This window comes from Neomonachus schauinslandi, chromosome 12 (assembly GCF_002201575.2).
Source record: "Neomonachus schauinslandi chromosome 12, ASM220157v2, whole genome shotgun sequence".
Lineage (NCBI taxonomy): Eukaryota > Metazoa > Chordata > Mammalia > Carnivora > Phocidae > Neomonachus > Neomonachus schauinslandi.
In genome coordinates, this window is record NC_058414.1 from 43,394,321 (window position 1) to 43,413,362 (window position 19,042).

The 19,042-nt window shown below is 31.8% G+C and overlaps 1 protein-coding gene across 1 annotated transcript in view; it reads left to right on the plus strand.

Moving 5' to 3' along the window:
• PHF14 (PHD finger protein 14) overlaps window positions 1–19,042 on the plus strand; it is a 196,217-nt gene that overhangs the window by 135,239 nt on the left and 41,936 nt on the right. Inside the window, exon 17 of the mRNA XM_021689509.2 lies at window positions 5,789–5,906. Within this exon, the coding sequence (XP_021545184.2) occupies window positions 5,789–5,906 (118 nt within the window). The remainder of the gene's footprint in view (window positions 1–5,788; window positions 5,907–19,042) is intronic.

Consider the following 19,042-nt stretch of genomic DNA (forward strand, 5'->3'; position numbering starts at 1 on the left):
TTTTGACAATTGAAACTTGTTTAAGAGACTCAGCTTTAGGGTTGCATGCATATGATGATAGATTTTTTTCTACCTGTCTGAGTCAGCACTTTGTAAATTTACGTAGTATTAAGGATTGTGATTAAAAATATTTCTGAGGTGGACATGGTTTGCAAATACTTTCTTTATAAAAACATAGGCCTCTTTCTCACAGTGCTCACTCTAAGACTTTCTATAGGCCTGCTGATAAGATTCACTGCTGTTCAGGTACATAAGATAAAATGAAATTGGATGTTCATGCTGGGCTTTGTAAATAAAATGAGATTGACCCCCAGCTATTATCTCATTTATCTGATTTACATTGTAAAAATCAGGATCTACACTATTGATTAGAGTGTAATTAGTTAATTATGAACAGGGAAATACAAAGTTATGTGGGGTTTGAGCACAGCAGGTTGTACTGCTGAAAAATTTCCAAGGGCATGAGCAGATGGAGATCAGTTTATTAAAGAACAAAGCAGACGTGTTTCAGGTATGGAAATGTCTAATCATTCTTTCATGCTGTGAGGAGGTACTTGACCTTAATTGTGTATTTTTGTATAAATTCTTTTTGTTTCATGTTTTATTTTTTTGTTTCTCTTTGAATCTTGTAACCTGGCTGTTACAGATGTAGCTAACTGAATTGATGTCATTATTTAAGTTATCATTAAATAATGAATTTGATTAAATATGAATTTGGATTTCAGTAATTATCCAGATACTTTTATCAATTAATATACTTTCACGGGTAAAGAGTATATTTGTCTTTCTTATCACTCATTCATTCATTATTGCCTGTGATAAAAATAGAGGTCTATAGTGGCGTTAATGAAAATATGTTGAAGATGTCCACATTAGTCTTCTATTTGTAAAATATGATATAAGTACATTTTCTAATTATTTTGTTTAAAAAATGGTCATATAGGTGGTTTGCACTAAAATTGTAAAATATAAGGAGTAAAATGTCTTTATTGATATGAAATGTTATTCTGATATTGATAGAACGCAGAATTTTGTTCAAGCATGTATTATCTTAAAAGTGATTTAACTCATTGGCCACAATCCAGCATTTTCTCCATCTGTTAAAATGAGTAATTGAAATAATTGGCTACTATTCAATGAAAGAATCTCACTACTGTTAATAGATTTGTTTGGGTGTTTTAAGCTGCTAGTGAGATTTTATTTAAGTAATGTTAGTATTAAAGATAAATTCTTTTGATCTTTCTCATATAGAAGTTTTACAAAGAAATCATGAAAGAGTAAGGAAACCCAACCCATCAGTTCTCTCAATATTTAGTCTGTTTTCTTTTTGAGTGAACAGATGTAATAGTATATATATTTCAATCAGTATTTTACCATATATAGACATGGATCTAAATAAAATGTTCCTTGACATAAAAAATAGCTGTGATTATGGATCAACTTGATCTCAAAAAAATGTACATCCCTTTTCAAGTCTCATGTTATGGATTTCTCTTCTTCTGAAGCTTAGCTTATCATCTAGCTATAAGTTATATGCATAGGAGGTGCACTTACTTGTTTCAGTTAGTTTAAAAATAGGTATTTAGTGTATTCTAATGAAATTATCAATTGGAAATTAAGAGGGTTAAAGAAATCCTTTGGAAGACTGGCTTTTAGCCTTTCTCTTGGCACAGGCGGAAATAAATCAGTTGTTTCTTTTTACTTGTATTCGTATTCTCAGTAATCACATAAACCAAGGACTGCTTGTTGTATGGATCTTAGGACGTGAACATAAGTCATTTTCTTCCTCTTCTTTGTCTAGGGTGCTATACTTAACCGTATGCTAAGTAAGTATTTTAAATACATATAGAACTGTGTTTATTTGGTCACTGCATTTTGTCAAATCATTGTGTAAAAGACCACATATATATAGCTGCTTTATTATTTACATCTGTATCATTTATGAATCTGATACCTAGGAAATTGTATTTAGTAATAATCTAAACAGTCAGGTTTCCTTTCATCTTATAAATGGGATTCATTTTATCTCATTAGAACTGTAATTTTAGAATGCCCTATAGTGTTAATGTGTACAATATTTATTAGATGTTTAAAGGATACTTCTTTAAGCATCCAATTTGTATTTTATTAAAAAAAATTCATAGTGTTTCTTTATGGGTTAGTTTAATATTCTCTTTAAATATTTTAAGATACTGCCTTTCTACTTAGTATATGTGCTGTTGGTATATTATAATGTTTTTTTTTTTTACATAGACATATGTGTTCTTTAATAAAGTATATTGTGTTATATCACTATGCTTTTGTGGGTCAATGACTGCTCTTGGAAAAGATTTTAAAACATTTTATTCACCTTTTTGATAAATATGTATGTGTGTTATGTGCTGCAGTTACATGTTTCCAGGTATATGTAAGAAATAGAAGTAGAGATCATAAATAATTTGATCAATAACTACTTCAACTTTATTTCACCTTTTAGGTAGCAGAATGATTGCAGACCCTTAGGAGTTTCTGATTTTCAATTTTTAAAAAAGATCTGAATTTATAACATAGCTAGAATTTATTGGCTGACAAAATTTGCCAAAGTTTCCAAAGTGGAGTGTGTGTGTGTGTGTGTGTGTGTGAATGAAATAAGTAATCCACTATTTTTACCATCTACATTGTTCTTCAGTTTCTAGGATTCTTGATGGTATCTCTTGCATTTGTCTATGATGTATTAATTCTTACAAATTCTGTTGGAGTTTACTTGTATCATTCAGGATATTTTTGTTACCAGCACATAAAGCTATGGATGTCCTCAATATTCTAATGTAGAAATAACCATATTTTTTCCACGTGGAAATAAGTTTAGTCATTTGTAGAAAGAGCTTTAATTTGCATACTTATTAACAGAGCTATTGATTTCAAGATTGATTTATTTCTTTGTGTTTTTCCTCTCCTGGATTTTGACAGTTCCTAAGTATATTAACTATTAACAGTTTTTATTTACTGGTGAGTGTGCTATAACTTGAGAGAATTCTCATATCACCCCCTAATTCTGACAAGCAAATTTTGCCTTTCCTCTGAGACCCATTACAAATACATTAGAGTTCCATATGGAGACTAAGTCATTCTAAAAGGTATTACTAATGAAGTGGTTGGTAAGGATTATGTTATTTCCAAATGGCATATACTTTCAACATTATCATCTAACAAGTCTAGCATATAAAACCTTTCTTTTCCCTGTGCATTTATTCTTGAGCTGGTAACTTGATTTTATAATAAATTGAAATCCGGTACAAGCTGGAACTATATCTAAGTGTAGCAAACTTGTTCTTAAATTTATTAGCTGGAAATACATAGATACAACAAGAATCACCTGCATAGATGAAGGTGAAAAATAATAAGTTAAAATTTACCTTTATATTCATGATGTTTGATGTGAGTTATACACTATAAATCATAAATTCAAGTTATTATGACACAGTTTTAAAGTAAATATGCAATAATTAGGTTGTAATTTGATAAGAACTAGGAAAACATTAATGCCATACCTCTTCACCTATCAAGAGCCCGGATTACTGGCAATCTGAACTCTAAGGGACGTTGCCCAAAAACCTGAAGTGAAGCAAAAAGGACTATATAGTTAACCAAAATTTAGTCCATGTACTTAACTCAGTCAAAGTACTCATTTTCATGTCTTTTAACTGTCCATTTGCATAGTTTTACTAAGGTTAAAGATCTGTTTTCTAAATCCACAACAAATTACTGTTAGGGAAATGCTTAGACAAATAGAGTCACAATATCAGAAAGCAGTAGCCAATAATTTTCAAGCAAGTGAGGACCCTGAAAACCTATAAAAGTTGAATACGAGAATTCAAACAGAACAGCAGACGGATAGTACTCCAAACACAAAAGGCTGGCACGCTGTTAGACACATAGCAGCATGTGTTACTTGTATTTATGACCCTGAGATGACAAAATAAATTATATTTAATGTATCTTCTTGATGAAGCAAAGAATGTGATTGTTTTAAATTTCCCATCAAAGATGATTGAAATACTAGATTTCATGCTTGGAGGAATATGCACTCAGCTGTTTAGAAGTCTCAACCTCATAAATTCAGAAGTCCTCATATTCTGAAGGTTCCTGTAACTATATGTAATGTAATTGAAGTTTTAACTATTGAAAGGTAAATAAGTTGAATTGACAGGAAAGAACATAAAGTTGTGTGGGCTTGCCATTTAGTCTCTTTATGTTACATATTATTATTTTTTCTTAATGCCAGAACAACAGGTATTTGAATATTTTGACTGCTTTTAAATATATTTTGGTTTATAATATATTGGCATAGTAAATAAAGTGCTGTTATTCATATTTGATTTTAGTTTTCATGTAGCTAGGAATTACCATGATAGACAAGTCTGTGTCTTGAGTCTAAAAAAAGATTTTTGGAAAAGTGCATAAGTTCATTTGGTTCATAAGAAGAAAGGTGTAGAGGAAGAAATGCATTAACTTATGACATACTGTGTTTTAAACTTATTTATAACTGAATAACTTAGCTAAAGTTGCTAACTTTCTGAAACTCCTGATTTCCAAAATGGGTCTTTGGACGATTGGATTTTTTAGCATGATTTGAAATTTTTACATAAATGTAGATTTATAGTCCCTTTTATTGTGATGGTTTTTGAAAATCAATTATTTTTCTTTGTGTTTGGTTTATAACACTAGTTCCTTCCCCCTTGTTTCTAATAAAGGTTAGTGAATAGTAATTTTGCATTTTATTCAAGTAATACATGTATTATAAAATTTTTCTCTTGGTTTCATAGTTGTGGATTTCTTAGTGTTTTAAATCAGTAAGAGAAACAATATATACGAGAATCTGACAGATTGAAGAAAAGTATTTAATTTTAACTTAAAAGAGCACAAAGAAAATGAGGATATAATCCTTTCTATAAGATGTATACATCTTTGTTATTTGTTGTTAAATTTTGGTCTTGTTATTCCAACTGATGCAAATTTTTTTACAAAAACAATGAAATAATGCAGATCTTTCTTCATTGTCAGCAGGATGAGATTGTCTGAAACGAAGAATAGGTATGATAGTTTTCTTAGATTTTGTACATCATAGGTGGCAAAGACACTATCAAAATATTTGTTAATAAGCTTTAAGGTGTACTAGGAGGTACTTTGAAAAACCAAATGCACTGAGAGAAAGTGACAGGTAAATTTTGAGAATATTTATATTTGAGAAAATAATACCAAATTCTTAGGACAGTTTTTATTTGCTAGATGGCGTTAGCATGCTGTAAACATTAGAAAGTGTATTTACAATCTACCTTCACTTGGAGAAAGAGTAATAAGGTACAAATTGTATAGGATTGATTACAGCTTAAGTTTTTTTAAGTAATCACAATGAATTAGATTGAATTCATAATCTAGAATTATCTGTATCTTATATTAAATGTTTTTAAGATAATGGGTAAATGATTCTTGAAGTTCAAAACTGAAATTGTTGTGTTTGTTAGTTTTGAACACATTTGGCTATACACATACATTCATTCATATGCTCTTAACATTTCTACTATCAAAGTGTTCTGAATGATATTTACTTTGTTAATTTTGTTGTATTTTGTTTTTTCCTAAAATATTTATTTCAGGTTTAGATTGTCTTTGTTATAGACTTTAATAATTTTGTGAACTAAGCATAGAATTAACCATGTTGAAATGTGTAGTAGTTTGCCATTTGTCTTTGAAAAAGATAGTTTTTTTTATATTATTTAGATATACCATAAATCTGTTTACCCTGCAGGTGTGATGAATGCAGACTGTGCTACCATTTTGGCTGTTTGGATCCTCCTTTGAAAAAGTCTCCTAAACAAACAGGCTATGGATGGATATGTCAGGAGTGTGATTCTTCATCTTCTAAGGTAAGGAGAAAAAAAGTCCGTAAGAAGAAGTGTTTTACTTCATTTTGATAGCCATATCATACCATCAGCTTCCTAACTTTAAAGATAAGTATAATTGTGAACGACCAACATTTTAATCTAATGTACTTTAAGAATATTTTGCGATGGTGATTTTATTGCCTTTAAAATAAGGAATAAACAGCTCTACTAAATTATAGTAGTTTCTTCCAAAATATTTTAGCTGTTTTATGTATTTTCTATGTAACTGTAACATATTAAATAGTGTTACTAGCCGCCAAAGAAAGTCACCCTGTGCTAATTTACTACATCTAAGGAATGGCAGGGAAATTCTGCTTTGGGTCATAAGAAATTTGTTTTGACAAATACATATTAACATATATAAATGTGAATCAACAGAATAACCAATAAAATCCAATTTTATTTTGTAGATGACTCTAAGTATATTGTAAATGTTTTATAAAATCTGTTCTTTGAGATCTAAGCAAAATAAGTCAGAGAAAGACAAATACTATATGATTTCACTCATGTGGAATTAAAGAAACAAAACATGAGTATGGGGGGGAGTAAAAGATAAGTCTATTCTTGAGAAAACTAGTTTTTATATCCTAAAATTTTATTTTTGATATTTATTTAGCTAAGTAAAAAGGATAATAAGGCTGTTTAATATTTTATCTCAAAAAATTACTGAAATTATATCTTTTGAATATCAATATTACAACCTTAAATTGCAGTAATCTACAGTTTAAGATTATTGTTTCTTTAAAGTCTGAATAGACTCCTGATACTTTAACTCATTTAACAAAAATATTGAATGTGTTTGAACTAAGACATTCTGGTCAGCTGTAGGTTAATTAAATTGTTCTTCCTTAAATAGACAATGGAAATCAGCTATCTACTGTAATATGGACATGAAACCATCTTTCTTAAATGCCATTTAAATGGCATTTGTCTGTCCTAGAGTTAATTAACATTGATACTGAATTCCTTTCTAATTGTGGAATCAAATATGTGTGTGTGTATGTGTGTGTATTCTTTTTTTTCTTTTTGGCCTAATTGTTGCCTTTAGATTCTGAGTCTAATTTTGAATGTTCAAGAACCTTGATAATGGCCAAGGAAAATAGTATGTGGATTGAGTCTAGTAATTCATTAATGAATGGTCTGTTTTTAATTTGAGATCCTCCAAAGGATAGGAATTCACTGTTTTCAGAACATACCAAAATCATGAATAATCCCAAACGCATAATGGATATCTGTATAAATATTTGCAGTCTTACCTTTTAATAAAGTATAAGCTCTAGTAAAAAAAAGACAAAAAAAATCCCAAAATACGTATTTTTTAAGTTAAAATGATTACCTAGATTACCACAGAAGCCATCTGTAAAAATTTATTTATAAAAAACTGCAGAAAAACATTTGGTTATAGAAAAAAACCTATTTAAAGCATTCTTTAAATAACCAGCCTTATTAAAAATTTTATATATTTGTATAATGATTATTAAAATAGAAAATAATGTGTATTTTATTTAATAACCAAGCATTTTTTCCCAAGATTTTAAACTATACAGTATCAAAAATTATTTTCCAGGCATTTTATTAAGACCCAGATTTAAGAGGGAGCATATTTAATAGCAAAGGTTTTATTGCATGATTAAAAAAATGCTTTACAGAAATTGTATTTAAAAATGAAAAAATTGTGGTTGTACTAAGGATTTGAGAGAGTTGTCTTATGGGACTCTTTGTGGTGTAATATGATTTTTCTAATACAGTTTTTATGTGGGGTTTCCTCCTACCCTCAACAAGCAAATTAGGAAAGCATCTTTTAAAGGATTTATTGCCCTTTATAAACACACTTTTTTTGCATACATTCTTTTGAAAAGGTTCTGTACTACTATAAATGTGTACCATTTATTTAGTGCTTAAAGAATGGCTTTAAGTTATATAGTAATTCCATTAATGAATACTGAAAATGAAAGAGGGGCCTATTTCACATATGTTAGGAGTATATCATACATTTTGTAATGCACTAGGATGCCAGTAGCCATTGAGAAGGATAAGGTATTTTTATTTTTGTTTTTGTTTTTCCCTCTTTACGAGACAGTAAGTCTTTGGATGCTGATGGAAATCCATTAGGAAGGCACATTGTTAGAAAACTTGAACTTCCTGTATTCTGACCTCTGATTGAATACCAGATATAAACAACCAACTTGGTCAAAATTTCATCCAATTATGGTATCTATATATAATTTTTGGATGTCACAGCATTTTACTGTAAGGTTTACAGCAGTGAAGTGGAGTTGTATTTTTATCAGACCTACATGACTATGGTATACTTATACTTTTTTTCCAATAAAAAAATTAAATTTAATGTAATAGTTCAGCTGGAAACTTAATTTATTACCTTGAACATTTGTGTTGCATCCATTCTGTTTTGTTTACTTTTGAAGACTTCCATTCTTGACCAGCAGGTAGTAGATTTCTGCTTACATTTTCCTTTGAAACAGATGTTTGCCAGTTTGGGTCCCAAGAAGAATGCATTGATAGATATAATGTCATGCTTTATAATTCAGTGAATTGCTGCAGGAGCTATTTTAAATTAAGAAGTCAGTATATTATTAGCATCAGAGTCAAAATTAGTATCATCTTAGGGCCTAAAAGAATCCCACAATGGAAGTTAATATACTCTGCTTGTCCTTCATTTTCTTCTATTAGATTTGGTGGAATGTCATTTGTTAGGTAATACTGGGTATGTTTGCCATGTTCATATATTTTAATGATATGAAAAGCAAGATAGAAATCGTTACTGCCAGGAGAAGGGAAGTGAATCAGTTGCTAATAAATTTAGGTAGGGGGGAGTGAATGTGTAAAATTGTGACAGCCATAAAATATATATCCAACTTCCTTTCTCTGTGGTAGTCAGGATTATTAAATCCAAGAAGTCTTAACTTTTATGATAAAAATTCAACTCCCAAATAAGAAATTATTTATTTTGCTTAGAATTTTAGATAAACTACAAGGTGAGGGTATATAGCTGAATATGTGCTTGAAAATGCATTGCATTTTAAATAGTAATTTAACTGTTAATATTGTCTCCAAATTTTTTGTAGCAGGGGAAACTCTAAAATATCACCATGTATACTCTCAGCAGCATAATACATTTATACATGTCTTTGTCTCTCAAGTAATAGGTTTATTGCTGTGGGTTTTATGAGGGCAAAAATCTGTCACAAATCCTGCTTATTACTTTTTTGGAAATTCCACTAAAATCTAAGAAGATTCATATCATAATCCATAATTTTGAGTTTCAGTACATGATAAAATACACCTAAGTGTAGTTAGTTTTAATACTGATTTAGTAACAATTTACCTAAAAGTAGGATAGTTTTTTAAATTAAGAAATAATTGACATACAACATATTAGTTTGGGGTATGATAACATAATCATTCAATATTTGTATATAGAATGACTTTTTATTCTATCCAGACCCATGAAATATGGCATGATAAGGCTTTCTCTGCCTTATCAACCCATTATAAACCTAGTTAGTTTACTTTAGGATCCATGAAAAATGACTACATGGATACAGATACATACATATACATGTGCACACATAGAAACACAAATTTGCACACATGGAAACACAAATTCACACACATACAAACACATGGAAACACATGCACAAAACATGCCTTCTCCCATAAGCTATGCTTCAAAGACATTTGACTAAGATAGCGGCTATTATGTTTACATTCGGTGGAGCTAGTTCGTTGCTACCTATCATCATGCATTAGTGTTTTTCTTTCTGCTCTTTACTGTGTTGTGATCATAGTACTGTTAATGAGTGCTATATGCCTGGAAAAGCAGTTCACATTATTCTTAATCCTCTTCTTCACCTATCTCTTACTTTTTCTTCCCTCTCATTCCATCTGTTCATCCAAGCCAAATAACTGGAATCATCTTCAAGCTTTGTTAATCCTTGTCCCATGTAGAAAATCACTTCCTGAGTCCTGTAAAAGTTTTCTTCCTTAAATGTTTCTCCAGTGTGCTCTTTGTTCCTTTTCTCCGTTGCTACTGCCTTGATTCAGTGTCTCACTTTTTCCTCATTCTATCAGTTTCTCCTGTTTTGGAAACTATCTACATAGGTCTGCCATACTCATCTATTTTACCCATTCTCTTTACTAGAGGCCTCCAAAATGAAGTGTTTGCACCCTAAGAGATAGACAAGATAACTAATAAAACCAACTTACTTCTATATAACATCCCATTTTAATTTCTATGTCTGTGTTTTATAATGTAAATAATATGTAATACTGTAGTATAAGTGTATAACTTCACACATATATATGTTAAGATTCATATTTAAAATATTTTTAGTATGGGGGTACATCAACAATAACATTTGGGGACCATACTCCTATGCTGGTACTAGAGTAATCTTTCATAAAGTATAACTTTAATTACTTGACTAGTTTTCTTCAAGTCTTCTCCATTCTTCTCTTCACCTTTTAATTAATTAATTCTGAGGAAGGTCCTTGATACTATGCAAATACCTTATTCCTCATCAAACTTTCATTTTCTGTTTTATTCAGTAGATTATATTGGTTATTACCATTTATTTTGATGTTCAGATTGTCCCAAATTTGGCTAATGGAAGCCACTTCAGGCTGTCTTCTGACACTTCAACCTAGCATCTATGTCCTTTTGACATGATCCCAGCAGTCTTTAAATACTTCCTTACTAAAGATGTTCCAGGCTCAACTATACTTTCCCTTTCCCTATTCTTGGAACCAGCCATTTCTCCAAGGAGCTCCATTTCCTTTCAGTGGAGAATGGTATTTAGAAACCAAGATGTGGGTGCTAGATGTGCTCATTGTTACTGCACTATTCCTTCTAGGTTGTCTCAGTAGACAGAGCCAAGGGTTAGATGTATGTATACATACACATTGCATCTATATTTCTGCCTTTATAGACATTGGAAACCATTCCACTTTTCTCCCTGACAGAAAACTGGATCCCATTATTCTTAAATATTATGTATTTTTTAAGATTTTATTTATTTATTTATTTATTTATTTATTTATTATTTATTTATTTGAATGAGAGAGAGAGAGAGAGAGTGCAAGCAAGAGGGAGCTGACACAGGGCTTGATCTCACGACCCTGAGATCATGACCTGAACTGAAAACAAGAGGCGGATGCTTAACCGAGGTGCCCCACGTTATTCTTAAATATTTTTATATGATTAGTCCCCTGATAGAAAACTAATCTCTTATCACTCTCCAGTCTCACCCCACAAGGACACCTATTTTGCTTACTATAGCCTGATGGTTTTTATTTTTATTTTTTGTTTTTAAAGATTTTATTTATTTGACAGAGAGAGACACAGTGAGAGAGGGCACACAAGCAGGGGAAGTGGGAGAGGGAGAAGCAGGCTTCCCGCGGAGCAGGGATCCTGATGCGGGGCTTGGTCCCAGGACCCTGGGACCATGACCTAAGCCAAAGGCAGACGCTTAACGACTGAGCCACCCAGGCACCCCAGTCTGATGGTTTTTAGACTGAATTGTTTGGGAGGAGGTGAGAGAGGGAATGAGGGTGGACATTTATATTTTTTACAAGCTCCCTAAATTATTTTAATGAGCAGTCAAGAATAAAGAATCTGTTTTATGTATATTAATTCTTCAGTTATTAAAAAGATTTTAATCTAAAAATTAACTTTCAGAACTTTCAAACAAATATATACAATGCCTATAACCCAAGTGAAACAACAAACTACTTTAAAATTATGTTGTATACTTACATATAAGTTACAAGGTAGACTAAGTATTGTATTTTTTTTTAAATATAGGACACAGTTCACTATTCCGTCTTTTTCTAGAGTATACTTGATATAGATCTCAACAACTTCTGTCTGCTAAAACACCCAAAATGAAGGTAATTTATTTTGACATGGTTAAATGAACATGTATAAATGTTTTTTAAAGTGCTTCATCCACGTCATATGTATTCACAAATTGCCACTAAGAATTTAAATGTTTATCACATAATTTACAGTGCCTGTGCCAGTTATGATTTTAACTTTTCATCCTTATTTAAGCTCTGTTTGGTGAAAAGCTATAGAGTATACATGACAGGTCATTATCTGACTACTACAAGATGAACTATCTTAGAATGGAGACCTCCATTTGGTTCATTCTTATTTGATCTATCTAGTGTACTACTCTTTTTGAGCAATAGTAAGTTGAATTCATATGCATAGAAATGTCATCTACATCCCTATGTAAGATTTTCTGGAACTACAAATGCAGTAATACATGCCTGCTGAGGCAAATGGTACTGTTTGATAATCATTTGTATTAGAAATCCCTGAGTAGGGAAAGTATGATTTTATTTTTTCATCTTTATTTTCTAGTTTTCTGCATTAGGCAACTAGAATTCTATAAACGGTATACCTGAGTAAAAACTACATATATTAATATTTATTTTCAAGTAAAATATTCATTGTGAATTTTTCCCCTTTAAGAACTGAACAAAACAATCTCTCCAGGGAGTATATTGCCATGATACATTAAACAAGCACATTTAATCTGGTAATATTAGCTGTCTGAATTTTTTATATGATGAAAATTTATGAAAAATATAAAATTAAGGGGTGCCTGGCTGGCTCAGTTGGTGGAGCATGCGACTATCGGGGTTGTGAGTTCCAGCCCCATGTTGGGTGAGGAGATTACTTAAAGTAATCCTTTTAAAGTTCTTTTAAATTTGAAGTCTATAACTGACCTTTTAAAAAGAAAAAGATTTTTAAAATATTTTAACTATTCATTTGACCTCTGGGATTTTGTCTAACATTAGGTTAAATTTTAAGTTTCTGGATTTAGCATGGTTGAAAAGTCGCTTTCAGGTAAAAATTGTACCATTTAACTGTATTAATTCAGTATTCTTCTAGCATTTGTATGACAAGCATTAAAGCTTAGAACAGTGCTTCAGCAAGTTTTACTGAGTTTCAGTTTGCCTTTTTACTGATACAGGTATGTCGAAGTCTGGAGACAAGTTGTTTATAAACGTAAAATATTGTTTATACAGTATCTTAACAGTAGAATACCATTGCACAAATCTGTGGTAGTTTGTAGACTCCCTAAAGGTCTGAGAATTAAAACTAGTATGGTTATCCTTGATGATAGTTGTAGTTACATATTTAAACTTTAGATTTCCTCTTTGCTATGAGGGATAAAGCCCACAGTCTTCTAGTGGATCTTCTACCTTTTATCTAGATTAAGTTCAGGATATTGCCATTTACTCTGGCATTTTCTATGGCAGGCAAGACTGTATAAATGTCTTATTTAAGCCCTTAGTTTCTGAGCGTTGTAATTTTAGACTAGTAACAATGATTTGTGTATTCAGTAAGAAGTAATGGTCATTAACAATTCCACTAATTATAGTTGGTACTGTGCTTTTTTAAGTAGAATGTATTTTTTTAAACTGAATATTTATGTACTGAACTGAACTTATTATTTGTCATTATTGCTTGCGCAGAGGTTCTTTACTTGATTGTCCTAGACATTTTCTGAAACCTATTCCAGGTAATATTTTTATCGAGTAACAGTTTTGAGCTAAACAAAGACTGTTGATTATTCTTTATAATAGAATTAGAATCTCTACTGATCTATTTAGTTCTGTAACTTAAGGTAATTTTCATGGGGACTAAGTAATACATGTTAAGCATATTGGTATACTTTGATATGTCATGGGTAGGTATTCCTTAAGAATCTTTCTGAAAATATGATTTCTGTACTCCAGGTAAAGTTTGTCAGTGTTTATGACATATATTTGTATATATTTCAACATCATATTCATAGAAAGAAAATGGAACCTCTAAAATTAGAATTTTTTAATGTTAATAATTTGCAAAATTGAAAAACTAAATCAGTTTTTAGGTTACACTTACTACAAACTGGAAAAACCAAGCTATTTTCTAATTTAGATGGTATGTGGGCATGATGCATTTGCATAGCATGCTGTGGAATACCATATGTGATAAGAAACTAACTCATAACTGAGAGATAAAGTACAGTAGGGTGCCAAACATGGGAATGCCTTTCAGAACTCACCAATTTTATACTATCCTTTAGTTTTTAAATCTTTTTTTTAAATTATATATATTTATATTATGTTGGAGGAAAAAGCCACCTACTAAAAATCTGGTCATTAGGCTGAAAGATTTTCATTACAGAATTTAAAAAGTTAATAAGAATATTTTTACCTGTTAACCCAGCATTATTAAATTTGGATTATATAATATATTAATGTAAGAATTCAGACGGAAGGTAGACTATATTAATTACGTAAACTTGCTATTCCAGTATTTATATATAATATAACAGTGAGAGACCTTGTTTGCTACAAAGAGATGGTCCTAGTTGAAATAGGGTAGCCCATTCTCAGAGTTGTGGAACCAACCTAAATAATAGGAAAGGCTTTAACTCCTAGCTTCAAAAAAACAGAGTGAGATTTCATGTCTTCCCGCTGCAAATAGTTTATTCCTTCTAATTTATTAAACATTTATTTTAATTATTTCATCATTGTGTGGAATTACTTATCTGTTAAAAATTATCTTTCTAACCTATTGTGGTTTCAGAAGTACTGTTTATCTACAAGTAAAACTTCTTCAAAACTAAGCTAAGAAAATTCAAAGAATGACTGAAAGTTAATGGAATTGAGTTCTGAACTCAGATATATTTAATTATTCTAATCTAGATGTTCTGATAGAATCCTTACCAAGATTGATAAGATATTGTAGATTAGGGGTCGGGGACATAGCCAGAGTGTTATGCCATGTTACTTACATTTTAACATGTTCATTTTTTGACATTTCTGAAATTAGGGTGTGTGTCTATAAGCAGTTTGTATTTTTAAGTCAAAACATTTCTTTATTTCTTAAAAATTTGCCATTAAGTTTATGGAATTTCTTATAATCTGAAGCATTGTTGAGTAACAAAACAGTAATTTAAAATATAGGGAAAGTCAAAGTATGCAATACATTGTAGAATAAAGAGCTTTATGAGCTTTGAAAAGAAACAGACTGGGTCCAGATATTAACTATTTATGATGCTTGTGACCTTTAGCAAGTTGCTTCAGTTCAGTGAGCTTCAGGTTGCTTATTTGTGAAAGGTTTAATGGCAATACTTGGAATAATAGATATCTCTTCTTATTCTTAAACAATAATTTTAGTTACAGAGAGAAAAGTTCAAAACTAGTGCTAATGTTCTGATTTTCTAATGTAAGAAATGTTTTTAAAAAGTAATCTGAAGAGCAGTTTTCTGTTTTATTTTTTGTCTTCACGTACCAAGTATAAATCTTTTCTTGCCTCTTTCAGAGTTTCACACTAAACAGAGTAAGTTCATGTCTAACATTTCCATTCACAAAAAAGTCCATTGTTTTAATTTCTTGCTAGAGTTAAGAGGTGATGAAAGCTATCTTTCTAATTCATCTGCTTTTTAAACTAAGGCACCCATGGCTCTCTAAACTTTTTTACATATTATACTATTCCATAGGTATTTTTTCTGTCTATTGTGTATCATTAGCACATAGTTTTTTTTAATAATGATGGTAATGACTGTTTCACATTGAATATAGAATCATGGTCCTCTGTGATTCACACAGATTGATACACTGATGTGTTTATTTTATAAGTAGAAGGCATATTATTTAGATGGTATGTGGGCATGATGCATTTGCATAGCATGCTGTGGAATACCATATGTGATAAGAAACTAACTCATAACTGAGAGATAAAGTACAGTAGGGTGCCAAACATGGGAATGCCTTTCAGAACTCACCAATTTTATACTATCCTTTAGTTTTTATAATGAATAATTTTTTATTATATTTTTATAATAAGTTTTATAATTGAATAATAAAAAAAAGACGTAACTGGTATGGGTATAAAAGGAAACTTGTTTTTAACTAAAGATAGATTTTGTTAATAGGTGAAGAAATACTCAAGAAATTTCCCATAGACTGTGGAGGGGTATTATTTCCTGGTTAAGGTCATGAAAACTATAAACCTGAAACTGAAATCAAAATAAGAAGTAAATAAAATGAAATTTAAAATTAAACGATTGAAGACAGGTGTAAGATAATTATGAGTTTACTTTGTCAAAGTATATAAAGTTTTTGATAATAAAAGATTTCATCAAGCCTAATGAATGACTTATAGAGAACAGGCATATATCAGCAACACATCCTTTTATCATCTAAATGTTTGAAAACTCCTAAGGATGGAAATGTAGAAGGTTATGGACTAGTCTTTCACATTCCTTGTGAAGCCTGGAAATTAAGGTTATTAACTTTTAGGGCATACTGTGTAAACATATTTGGAATTTCATAACATGATTATGTGACTTCAATATGTCTTTTTTTAAATTAATATATAATACATTGTTTCGGGGTACAGGTCTGTGATTCATCAGTCTTAACAACAATATGTCTTTTTTTTTTTTTAAAGATTTTATTTATTTGAGAGAGAGTGCATGCACAAGTGGGGGGGAAGGGCAGAGGGAGAGGGAGAGAGAGAATCTCAAGTTGAATCTCCTCTGAGCATGGAGCCTGACGCAGGGCTTGATTCCATGACCTTGAGATCATGACCTGAGCTGAAATCAAGAGTCAGGCGCTTAACCAACTAAGGCACCCAGGTGCCCCTTCAGTATGTCTTATTTCATTTATGCCAAATGAAAGCCTCATTCTTTTTTCTTTTTTCTTTCTTTTTAAGATTTATTTATTTACTTGAGAGAGAGAGCACACGCATGCAAGCACACAAGCAAGGGGAGGGGCAGAGGGAGAGGGAGAAGCAAACTTCCCACTGAGCAGGGAGCCAGGCATGAGGCTCAATCCCAGGACCTGGGGTCATGACCTGAGCGGAAGTCAGGCGCTTTACTGACAGAGCCACCCAGGTGCCCTTGCGAAAAGCCTCAGTAAAGAAATCTGTACTCATTCTCAGATGCTACTAATGTCTTTCTTTTGGAAAAGTAGATCTCAATATGTGCTTTACATGTATGAGTAAAAGGGTAGAGATTTATACATGTAAATTCTTCAGAGCCCTATCTTTACACCCCATATTTCTTCTCTCTGCCACCACTCCCCTGATTTCCAGTGGAAACCTTTAATAATATATTCTTCCTTAGTCATAGCATATAAATTTCTCTGTTACCTTCATGTTACTTTAAAAAATGGGTATCTGACTTTCTGGGAATATCATATATGCTGCTTTTAACTTATTTTCCATTGGTAGAATGCTAAGTAAGGCAAATTATAAGACTGTGGTCCACACTATCTTGCCATGGCCCTAGCCTAGCCCTGTCCTGCTCCATATTAAATTATTAGCTTCAGTTCTTATTTTGATAGGGACTCAGAACTACCTTTAACTAAACTTTAATAAGTTAAGTGAACATCACTTTATTCCTTCTTGTGCTCTGTCAAAAATTTTTCAGTCTTCTGATTTACATCATAATTTGACATTTTCATCACTCGTCAATTCACATAGCCCAAATGCCAGTGATTTTTCCTCAAAGCCTACAAACCACCTGCACCATGATCTTCTAAAGTACTGTTAAATATGCAATTTGGAAGGCCCATACAGACCTGTGAAATCAGTATTTCTGGAATGGTGCTCAAGAATCAGCATTTTTATAAGCACCACAGGTGATAAGTAAAGTTTAAGAACCACTGCTTTTGACCCTAATTTCTTTTAAATTCCTTAGTTTTGTCTCTACTTCAAGTATTCATTTATTGTGCCTATAGACTGTCTTTCAACCCCCCAGGCAGATTCAAGGTAGACTGATGATAACCTGATTCAGGTTCACTACACTAGCATTCCTGGGTTACTAATATACCATATTCCCTTTCTTTTTTCCAATTTCTGGAATTGCTCAGCAACATCTTAAGGATCTTCTCTGAGCTATAAATTCAGTTTGCTCCCATGCAGCATCTTCCTCAATTACTCTGCTTCATCTTTTTTCTGCTTCTTCGCAGCAGTTAATACTGGTGGTTACTTCCTCCTTTTTACAAATGGCCTTCCCCCCTTTCAGTGAACTTATTTTCTCCTGGTTTTCTCCCTTCTTAGGAGACCATATATATCTTTGGTTTTTTTGATAGGCTTCTTTGGCTTCTTTTTGTAGTCTTCTTTTCTTACTTTGCAGGTGACAGCATCCATACCCGAAGCTGATCCAACCTGAAGCTGTCCAACTCCTCTCTTTTTTTCTTTCTTTTCTTTTCTTTGCTTCTCTTCTCTTTTTTTTCTCTTTCCCTCCCTTCCTTCCTCTCTCCCTCCCTCACTCCTCCCCTCCCTCTCCTCTCTTCTCCCCCTCCTCCCCTTCCTCTTTTTCTTTCTCTTTCTTTCTTTCTTTCTTTCTTTCTTTCTTTCTTTCTTTCTTTCTTTCTTTCTTTCTTTTTTTTTCTTTCTCTTAGATTTATTTATTTGACACACAGAGAAAGAGAGAGAGAGAAAGCACACAAGCAGGGGGAGCGGCAGGGAGAGGGAGAAGCAGGCTCCCAGGACCCCGGGATCATGACCTGAGGCAGAGGCAGACGCTTAACCAACTGAGCCACGCAGGTGCCCCAGTCCATCTACTTTTTCTGAGTTAATGTTCATCAAGAGAGACTTTCTGCCTTCTAAAATATTATCCTTTGAAAAAAATTAAATATTACTCTTTGCCTAATAATTAAGACATAATTTAGTGATAAATTCACCAAATTTTAGTTGGCCATTTCCACTATTTAGTAGTCTACTGAGGAAAAACTAAAAACATTTACAGTAGCAACTTCTAACAGGAAGGAGGAGCAGTGAGTTTTGGGTGAAGATGTAAAATGGTGTAATCACTTGGAACGCAGAATAAGTTCTGGTGATCTAATGAACAGCATTGTAACATAGTTAACAATACTGTATTATATACTTGAAAGTTGCTAAGAAAGTAGATCTTAAGTGTTTTCATCACAAAAAAAGAGATGGTAATTATGTGACATGATGGATGTGTTAACCAACACAGTAGTGATAATCATTTTGCGGTATATGTGTATCAGATCAACACGTTGCACACCTTAAAATGTACACAGTGTTATATGTCAATTATATCTCAGTAAAGTTGGGG